General features: G+C 52.0%; 1 protein-coding gene across 1 annotated transcript in view; it reads left to right on the forward strand.

Annotated features, from left to right (window-relative positions):
• The window catches only part of CDH23 (cadherin-related 23), a 569,346-nt gene that overhangs the window by 399,432 nt on the left and 159,177 nt on the right, over positions 1–10,737 (forward strand). The window contains exons 16-20 of the mRNA XM_006835863.1: positions 165–402; positions 1,729–1,834; positions 4,150–4,277; positions 9,168–9,240; positions 10,375–10,491. Coding sequence (XP_006835926.1) covers positions 165–402; positions 1,729–1,834; positions 4,150–4,277; positions 9,168–9,240; positions 10,375–10,491 — 662 coding nt within the window. The remainder of the gene's footprint in view (positions 1–164; positions 403–1,728; positions 1,835–4,149; positions 4,278–9,167; positions 9,241–10,374; positions 10,492–10,737) is intronic.

Below are 10,737 nucleotides of genomic sequence, written 5' to 3' on the forward strand. Positions count from 1 at the left end.
TTAAAGATACCTGTTTCCTTCCTGTGGTTGAAAAAGAAGACAAACTTCAGACGGCATTCTTTTTCTCTCTGTATACCTCTTTCAGAAGACAGACTAGTAAATGCAGGTGCTTATTCTCCTGTGAACCTCATGTCCTCTCTCTCGCTCCCTCTTGCCTGATGCAGGTTTTCTCTGGACAAGGACATGGGGCTTATCATGCTGATTGCCAAACTGGACTATGAGCTGATCCAACGCTTCACCTTGACAGTCATCGCCCGGGATGGGGGTGGTGAGGAAACCACAGGCCGGGTCAGGATCAATGTGTTGGATGTCAATGACAATGTGCCCACCTTTCAGAAGGACGCCTATGTGGGTGCCCTGCGAGAAAACGAGCCTTCTGTCACGCAGCTGGTGCGACTCCGGGTAAGATTCCTGGGGCGTCCTGCCATCCTGCCGTTCATCTTGTCCTCCTGTGTGCTGTCTTCTTCACCACTCCCACTAGAGGTGTGCTGGCTCCCACCCACCTTTACCGAAGGATTCTGCCAAAGCTGGGGCTAAATCCTGGGTCTACGCTGAGTGGGAGGAGGAAGAGAAGACTGGTCCAGAAAAGCACAGTAAATTAGCAGCAGAGCCAGGACTAGAACTTGGGACTCTACGAAGTGTCCTCCCTACTCCAGTAACCTTTGACCAGAGACGTCTTCATGTCCCCCCCACCCTGCCCACTCCAAGTGTCAGGACCCAGAGCCTTTACTTAGAACTTGTGTTTGAAGCAGACAGGGATAAAGGCAAGGGTGGAGACACCCAAAAGACAGGTGCCCACCCAGCATGCCATGGTACCCACAGGACTCTGCCCTCCCCTCCCCACTCAGCTCCTGAGGCTCTCTAGGGTCAGAACAATCTGGAAAGAAGCTACTAATGTAGCTTCTCAGAAGACAGCAAATGGCATCTCTGTCCTTGTATTCATGTACCTACTGTGCATGGTGGCTCATAGGCTAAGCACTGGTCTAGGATGGTTTCAGTCCTCCGGCCTCTCTGTGGGAGAAAGATGAGACTTTCTGCTCCCTCAAAGACTTACATAGGAATTCAGGGTGGATATGAGTTGGAGCTGACCCGAGATACTTATCAACAACAACCGTATGCTAAACACTGTTAGGGATGCTAGTTATTCAGTGTTGCTGTTGTTAAGTGCCATCGAGTCACTTCCTCCTCATAAGGACTGTAAAGGGTTTTGGAGGCTGTAAATCTTAGCTGGAGCAGAAAGCCTCATCTTTCTCTGTAATTATGCAACAGCTGTGAAATAACAGAAGGTTCCTTCTCTCATGAAGAGGCAGGCTAGCAGGGGACAGGCAGAAATTGCACACCCCAGTCCAGTCAGGTGTGAGGGGTGGTGGGATGCACAGAACAGGGGTCCTAACCTGGTCAGGGAAGGCTTCTGAGGGGTAGGGTGTTGAAGCTGGGTCTGAAAGTAGAGGAGGTAATCAACAGGTATGGGATGATCCCGATTCTTCCCAGCCTGCCCCCTAGATTTCCCAGGCTACTCACACACACACCAGCATATGGAATCCCAGATAGTGACCTCCAGTTTAGAAACGGGGGCCTGATGAAGTCACATAACTGAGGGCGAGATCATCCAAAGAAGGGGCCTGTCCTGTAAGGACTCTGAGAGGGACCAGCTCCACACCTGCCCACCTTCCTCTGGACCCTGGGTTCGGGGGGCTCGATGGACCCTGTCTGCTGTCTTCCTTCCAGGCAACAGATGAAGACTCCCCTCCGAATAATCAGATCACATACAGCATCATCAGCGCCTCTGCCTTTGGAAGCTACTTTGACATCAGCGTGTACGAGGGCTATGGAGGTGCGTTTGGGACACACTTTTGGGTGGAGGGCTCTTTTCTTCTCTGTTACACCCTGGTCACTCAAGAAGCTGCCTGGAAGCTCCAGTCACCTGGGGCAGATAGCTTGAGGTTGCCCTTCTGCAGGGTCAACTTTGTTTCCCAGATCAGCCAAATCTCTCTCTAAGCCATAAGCCCACAGCCAGCTCTGCAAGCAAGCAGGTGTCTGACATTACTAGAATCTTCTTGTGCCCACGTTTCTTACCTCGCTGCCCTGGGCAGATCCATGAGGGTGGAGTCTTGCTGGGGGACCTTCCTCATCCTTAAGATGGTCCTACAGCAACCTCCTAGTCTTCCCAACAATACTAAAAAAAAAAAATCAAACTCGTTGCTGTACAGCCCATTACAACTCATAGAAACCCCATGTGTGCAGAGTAGAACTGCTCCATAGGGTTTTCAAGGCTGTGGCCTTTCAGAAGCAGATCACCAGGCCTTTCTTCTGAGTTGCTTCTGTATGGGTTCACAGTTGAGCACTTACTTACTGGACTTCCAGGCTGTTTGTCCCAATCCCTAGAGCTCTGGCAGCGAACAGCAGCAGCAGCATCAAGTTCTAAGGTTCCCCAGACCCTATGTCATTTTTCAGATGAGGCAGCTGAGACCCATAGACAGGGAGCCTTGCTGCAGGCTGGCACTTGAAGCCATGAAATCTGGCTCTGGTCTGCCTCACCAGCCTCGTCTCTGAGCACTCCCCTGCCCCACACGAATCCACCCCTTGGCGTTTTCTCCCCTTACAGGGGTCACCTCACCTCCATGCCTCTCCTACAGAAAGCCTTTCCTTCCTTCCCCTTTGCCCTGCCTCCCTTGGACAGTTAAGCTCATAACTGCTGGCTAACTTTCAGGGACCATTTGGATGTCCTGTTTCCTGGGGAGCTTCCCTGGCCTTTAAAGACTACAGTAAGGGTAGTCTTGTGCATTTGAATGACCTAGACTCATACTTACTCCTTCCGTGTGTCGCAGAAATTGCATTCCTGGCCTCACATGTTGTAGCCCAGTGGTCTCTGTTCAATCCATGCCCTCCTTTAAAACACTTAGAAATGCCATGTCTGTGCCTGCCCCCACCCCACCCTCTAGTCTTCGGATAGAGGAATCCCTCTAGGGTTCATACTACTAAAGCAATAATTTTCTTTCCATTTTCTAAATAGAAAGAAGTTGCAGTTTAATATTGTTTCAATGCCTTTGCAAACTATGCACGCCTCTCCTCACCCCCAAGGCGGTATTGCCATTCCTCCCGAGTTCAGTAACCAGGGAACAGCACGGATAGTAGTATGGTAGGGGCGCAGGCATGGGCAGCGGGGGCTGGAGGAGGCATCTGAAGGCCAAGTCATCGCCCTCTGCTCCCCCCACATCCTGCCCCTCTGCTGATGTCTAAGAAAAAGGTTTTGGTGCTAGGGATCGTCCGCCACCTCCAGAGTTCTGCTAATGATGAGGGCTGCTACACCACAGTCCTGAGTCGTCCCACCAAGGCCCAGAGTGGATTTACTAGGGAGTCATGAAGAACTACAGGGTCAAGTGAGGAGGGGAGGCAGGAGAGAAGAGGGGGGCAAAGGAGCAAGGGAGAAAAATCGGAGGGGCTTCAAAAAGTTCATGGAAAAATGGAATCACAAGATAATGGAATTTTTACATGACCTTTTGAAGTCACCTTATACCGGCCAAAGGAGGGGGGAATGTCATCTGCACCCTGGCCCCCTCAGCACCCCAATACTGGGCAATAACTGGGAGAACTCTTTGCTGGCCCGGAATGGGTGGGGGCGGATAGGGAACTGTCTAGAGGCCCTAAGGCCGGACTGTTCAGCAAGCAGCTTCCAAGAAGGATACACTGGGGGCTTCAGAAGTTTCTCGGGAAATTCCATTATCTTTTCATTCCATTGTTCCACGATTTTGATGCCTCTTTGTATAAAGAGAAATGCCCGATGAGTCGGTCCAACAGGCAGTAGTGTCTGCTGACAAAGTGCCAGGGGGCTCTGGCTTCAGACAAAGCTGGCCTCTGTCATTGTCAGCTGTGTGGCCTTGGATATGTTAAGGAACCTCTCTGAGCTTGGTTTCCTCATCTGTAACAAGGGGCTGCTAATCATCACCTCCTAATGGCTCAGTACAGTGCCTGGTATACACCAGACACTCAGTCAATGAGACCTTGTGGCTCCAGGAATTCTGGGTCCAACAAAGCAGAGGTCCAGGTCCGCACCAGCTGTGCCTTTTCTGCCCACTGGGGAGTCAAGCCTAGATGGATTGCAAAAGTGTGCTTACAGAGGGCCTGGGGGACCTGTTCCTGTCCTTGCAGTGATCAGTGTGAGCCGCCCCCTGGACTATGAGCAGATACCGAATGGGCTGATTTATCTGACAGTGATGGCCGAAGATGCTGGCAACCCACCCCTGAACAGCACTGTCCCTGTCACCATCGAGGTGTTTGTAAGTACCCAGGAGTTCTGGCCTTGTTCTTCCAACAGTGAGAGTGAGTGCTTCCCAGCCTGCTTGAACCCAGTGATAGAGGACTGTGTCCCCACATCCCTGGCTGGCCCCCAGCTCAGGGAATTGCCTGACAAACTGTCCCCAAACTATCCCATGGTTGTAGCAAGCAAGCTATTTCTCTGCTCAGGCCACCCGGTAAGGTCTAGGACCCTGGAACTTCAAGAAGAAACACACTGTCCTGCTGTGACTTTATTGGGGGTGCAGAACTCAGGACTCCCTCTGAGGGGAATAGGAGCCAGGAGTCAAGCAGGGAGAAAATGCAATGGGATTCTTTTTCTTATCACCACACTCCATGAAGTTGAAGGAAATTACTAGAAGGTCATCTTCTCTCTTCTGTCTCTTACTCTATCTCCCTTTTCTTCTTTTTTATTTTTTGTCTTTTCCACTCCTCTGAAGATCTAAAGGGGCCTGAAAACCAAACCACAGCTTGTCTGACATGAATATCAAACACACGTTAGTGCTTTCTGTGTCTGAAATTATCAGCCGCTGAATCCATCTCCACACTGGCTCATTGGCCCTGTGCTGCTCCCCCAGTGATCTGGGGATTTGGAGCGTGGTCTGACAGCGGGCCGCTCCCCCCTGAGACCTCCCACACGTGGTGCGCACACATAGACCACCGCCTACCACGTTGATGGCAGAGTTAGTGCTTTACCGGCTCCAGGAGGATTAGTTCAGAGTGTCAGGTTAGGAGATACACTGTGATTTGACATAAGCTCAGGAAAATCTTGGCTCCAGAGCAGGCTTGCTGGATAGCCTTCCTGCCAACAGAGTCTGGTGCTGCCCAGACCTGGCTTTCACAAGCCTCATCCCCTTGACCTGGGGCTGAAGCTCTAGACCCGGCTCTCCTGCCTGCACCTACTTGCTTCCTGAATAGGTGGGGCTGGAGGTGGTTGGAAATGCCTCGGGGGAGAGCCCTCCAGGTGGGCACTAGGTGCAGGGTCCACAGGTGTGCAGAACAGGAGGCAGCAAAGTGGACTCTGGAAGCAAGCAGAGAGTCCGGGACTTGCTTCCATAGTCCTGTGTCCAGCACCACCAGAGAGTCATTGGAGCCTGGAAACTTGTGTGTCTTTAACCCACATCCTCCCACCTTCACTTAAAACACTGGTGGTGACACTAAATACTTAGGATGAGCTCCCTGCCCACTGTGACCTTGACCTTGTATTCTTCACACAGCCCTGCCCCTGACACCACACACTCCCACTCTCCCCAAATCCTGGCCACTGTTGTAACCTTGACCAACCCAACTTTTCCTTGGCTTTGTTACCTAGCGCTGCCGTAACAAAATCACCGCAAGTGAATAGCCTTAAAAAACAGAAATTCATTTTCTCTCTCACAGTTCTGGAGACTAGCAATCCTCGTTAGGGTCCTGGTTGTGCTGATGCCATCTTTGGGCTCGTCTCCTCATTTTTGTAGATTGCTGTCAATCCCTGGTATCTGCCTCTGCCCGTGTGTCACTCTCTGTCTTTTCTGCTCTTTTTATAACTCAGAAGGGATTAGGTTTAAGACCCACACTCCCAATAACTTGACCTCATTACTGTAACAAAAGAAAACCCTTTTTCTAAACAGGATCACTTCCACAGGCACAGGAATGGGGATTTCAGCGCATATTTTCAGGGGACACAATTTAATCCCAAATACCTCTCAACCATCTCCTATCCTGCTCCGCTCCACAGGAATTCCCCCTGTGTGCAAGGTGCAATAGCAGGTCCTGGGTGGATGAAGGTAAATATGAAACTGCTCCACCCCCACACTGGACACAATGTGAACAGAGAAAAGTGTGTAGCTTTGGAAGCATGTGTGATTTAAACCTGGGCTTCGTCCTTGTCCTTTCTGAGCCTCGGTTTTCTTGCCTGCAAAATGGGGATAATCATAGTACCTGCCTCATGATAGTGCTGTTAGAATTCAATGACATTATCCAGGTGGTGCCCGACACTGGGAAATATTGGTCATCATTCCAGCTGGTGAGACAGACAGTGTACCTTCAGCAGAATCCAGACCCCAGCTACCCACAATGCAAATGGGAATTTCAGAGTGCAGACTGGAGCCAAAAAGGACTGTTTCTATTCATTGAGGAAGCAAATAAGGGATGGGAGGCTTAGGGAAATGTGATAGGATGGACAGGCATACTTGGCCAAATAGAAATTAAACTGTGTTGAACTACAGAAATGTCCCAGGTGCTTTTGTACCATTTTAGGGATGAGGAAGCTGAGTCTCAGGGAGGGCACATAATTGTTTCCTGGTCACCAGTGCCTTCGTCATTTACCAGCTAGTAAGTGGCAGCGCTGGGATTTGAACCTCGGCCTATCTGATTCCCAGGTTCACACTCTTTCTAGGATTGAGACCAGAATTTATCCATCTGCTTTCCTTGTACACATGAATCGCCTGGGGACCTGATTAAAGTGCAGATTCTCAGGCTGTTGAGTCTGAGGTTGGGCTGAGACCCCAGCCAGCTCTCGAGTGATGTTGGTGCCCCAGTTCATCCTTAGCCCCTCAGACGGGTTCAGAGCAACAGGAAGGCCAAAGGGCAGGCCCCTTGTATCCACTCTGAATGGAAGACAGTGGCTGGCAGCCTCCCTCCATGTGCAGAGGCCAGGAGGCAGGAACTCACCCTGCTCTCCATTCATGAGCCAGGTCCACCAGCAGAAGGGGCATCCTTTTCAAATTCACTCAGAGGTGTCCATGGTCAGTGGTAGCCTGCAGTTCTCTAGGTCCACCACTAAGACAGATGCTGCATGGGTCGTGCCTGAACACTGTCTCGTGAGTAGGGCTTTGGGACAGTCTTAAGGACCACACTTGAAAAGGTCACTGCCTTCAGGTTGATTTTGTAAGTGGGTGATTTTTAAGTGGCTGTCACTGGCTGAGCTGTGGCTCCCTCCACCGAAGGGATTTTCTTGAAGCTGATAAAAAAAAGCCAGCCACTGACGAAGTAGCTGATGGTGGCACTTAAGGTACAGGTTGGGGTGAGGAGGGCAGATCAAAGCGTCCCAGCTCCAGAAGAAAGGAGGGGTGGGTCGAGAAGGGCAGGTGATTCCTTTTCATCCACTGCTTGTTGGTTTTTAATAAAGAAGTCAAACTCAGTTTGTAGATTTCCCATTAGGGGACAATAAGCTTTTGGAGCGGGAGCCGCTGAATTAGAACTAATAGCGAATGCAGCACCAGGATGGGGGAAATATCACCGCTAATAAGTTTCTGCCTCATGCTCTGTCACTGACATTCTCGGCACCGTCTCCTGCAGCCAGGCAGAAGGTTTAAAGATACATGTACATGGGCACCCATGCCCACACTGGGGGCCAGAGTCAGGGCAGTGTCCAGGTGCTGTGTGGGGGCACTGGATGTCAGACCACCAGCTCTGGGGAGGACAAGATGACATCAACCAGGGTACAGTCCAGAGCCAGAGGATAAATCAGGGAAGGAAGAGAGCCGTTCCTATCTGGGTACTGAAATCCCAGCTGATGGTCTCTGAGGCCCCAAGATAGGCAGCACCCCTCATTCCTCCTTCATGCGCGTTCAACCAGAAGAGACTGCAGCTCCTAGGGCCTTCATACAGCATTCTGCCCTCAGGGAGTTTCTGGTCCCATTGGGGAGAAGAGCCTCCGGAGAGTGGAGCTCCAAGAAACCCACACCAAACCCATAGCTGATGAGTCAATTTCAACTCACAGAGACCTGTGTGTTTCAGAATAGAATAGAACTTCTCAGAGTCTTCTTGGCTACAGAGGTACATTGCCAGGCCTTTCCTCCACGGTGCCAGACTTTAGGGGAGGTTGCCAGGCCATTCCTCCTGGTCTCAGCCTTTAGGGGAGATTACCAGGCCTTTCCTCTGTGGACTCAGCCTTTTGGTGAGAAGTGGACTGTAGCATAGAGACTACCCTGGGGTCATTGTGACCCCTGAGTCACGGAAGCTACCCAAGCTGGCCCTGCAGGAAAGCAGAGAACTCTGAATCACATGGGCTGGTGAGCTTCCTCAAAGATGCGGACAGGAGGACTGAGTGGTTGCAAAAGGCAGTCGGTGAGGGAGAGAGTCTTAAGAGGTAGGAAAGTTTTCCCTGATGGAAGTGAAGGAAACGGGAGGATACAGCCATATATACCCGGGCCCAGGTCACAGAGAGGGGTTCGCCCACCCTGCCTGGATCAGCCACGCCCCATCCCTGACCACTGTCCTCATCTGGTCACCGGCAGTGAAGACTGGGCCAGAGGCAAGGTTGTTGCAAAAAGACAAAGTGGCGGAGTTCTGGGCCAGGGTTTCCTGACAGGCCTTGTTCCTGTGTGTGAGGAGGGGTCTGACTGTACCTGCCCCAGAGACAGAGTTCAGACTCAGAGAATTACTAGGGCCAAGCCTCCCCCCATGTGCCTACCACTGTGTTGTCTGGGTTTGGGAGCTCCCTTCTCCGTTAGTTTCCAGGAGAGCTCCTAGGACCTTCCTCCATCACCTTGGCTATGCTGGGAGGACACATCCGAGCAGCTGATGAGTGACGGTCGGGGGACTGGAGTGGAGCCTGGAGCTCAAGTGGAAACTATGGAAAGGGGTGGGGCCTGCAAGAGGGTACAGAGGGCAGGAAGAACTAGGGAGCTGGGAGCTGTGGACCATTCTAACTCTGTGTCCTCCTCCTTCACCTCCCTGCCCTCCTCACCTCTTCTTGACCCTGCATGTTTTCCAAGGTCCACCCTCTTCCTTGAATCATAGCCTAGTCAGAGGTGTCCCTGACCCTTTGTGGCCTGCACCAGAGCGCCTCAGTACCCAGCCAGGCCCCTCCTGCCCCTTGGGACTAACCTTGGACAACAGGCTGCCTGCCTGCCTCCCTAGCTCCTACATCCTGTCTGTTTCCCTTCCAGGATGAAAATGACAACCCTCCCACCTTCAGCAAGCCAGCCTACTTCGTCTCCGTGGTGGAGAACATCATGGCAGGTAGGGGTCTGGCAGGGAGGACAGGAAGGCAGGAGCCCACCTCCATGGGACACCTGTTGTGTGCATGCCTGGCTTGGCACACAGGATGGCATCTGACTTCCTTGAGTCGGTTTCCTACGCCCACACATCCTGTGGCAAATGAAGGGACCTTTGGAGATATCCAATTACCTGCCAGCCAGCAGCTACTTCCAGAGCACTTACAATGCTCCTCTGAGCCTCTGAGCCTCTGGGCAGCATTCGGCTTTCCCTAATGGGTGTTGCCAGCAGGCCGTGGTGGGTACCACCAAGCTGGAAGCTCTTTCTGGCCATAGGGGTGCTCTCTTCCCATTGGGACAGCTTCTGCTTCTTCCCCAAGCACTTTTCTCCATCCCCTGCCCGGTCCCACTGAAATACACACACTGCTGTCCCCAGTCAGTGACCTCATTTGAAGGCCCCATGTAAATGCAATGTGGAGCTCCTTGTTCAAAACTCATGAGTCAAGGCAGCAACAGCAGGACACGAGACTCAACAGGGCTCCTAAGTGGGGGACCCTCTGTACTGCACAGGTCACTCACCTGGGAAGCTGGACCCATAATTACCCCCCCATAATGACTCTGGGAGTCCCCGCTTCAGCCGGCAGTCAGAGTAGCAGGAGGGACTGAGTCTGAAGTCCCAAAGAGCAAGGCCCCAGGACAGAGAAAGTCAGGACTCCCCTTCCGTCCAGTACCCACTCACCCACCCACCCTGGACCAGACATTAAGGAGAAAATAAAAGGCCTCACAATTCCACTGGTGAAGAAGATAAAATAAGATGGAAATTGAGTACAGTAAATGTAGATGAATTTAATAAGGAGCTTCATTTCTTTTTGACTCACAGTAAAAGCAATCATTTGAGGGTATTTAATGCGGAGGCCGGTAGGTAAGGGTGGGGGTCAGAACTAGTGTGTTTCAGGCCTCACCCTCCTCGGCATCCTTGTCTCTACAAGCCCAGAAATCCCAGTCACAGGAATGGTGGCGAGGCCTGATCCGACACCTGGGATGCCCTGGTGGGACCTGAGGGCTGGTAGCGGGGAGGAGGGTGCTCCTGTCCTTTCCTCTGGCCTGGGACTGTGAGCCCAGGGTGAGCAGCCTCCCCTGCCCCCTTGTCTCCTGTAAGGAGCCACAGTGCTGTTCCTGAACGCCACCGACCTCGACCGCTCCCGTGAGTACGGCCAGGAGTCCCTCATATACTCCTTGGAGGGTTCCTCCCAGTTTCGGATCAACGCCCGCTCAGGTGAGCCCTGCTTGGCCCCCTTTCCTTTGTACCCTTGGCTCCCCACCTCTGGCTCTGGGACCTGGCTCCAGGCCAGCATCTCTTTCTTCTTGAAAGAGACCCTTGTGAGCAAACCAGTTTTGAACGCCTTTTTTTATCTCCAAAACTGGCTCCAATTCTTCACACAGTTGTTGGATAGGTTATGCTCTGTGCCTCGGTTTCCCATTTATAAAATGTTGTTGCTGTTGTTATTGTTGTTGTTGTTGT

This window comes from Chrysochloris asiatica, unplaced genomic scaffold (genome assembly GCF_000296735.1).
Source record: "Chrysochloris asiatica unplaced genomic scaffold, ChrAsi1.0 scaffold00020, whole genome shotgun sequence".
Taxonomy (NCBI): Eukaryota; Metazoa; Chordata; class Mammalia; order Afrosoricida; family Chrysochloridae; genus Chrysochloris; species Chrysochloris asiatica.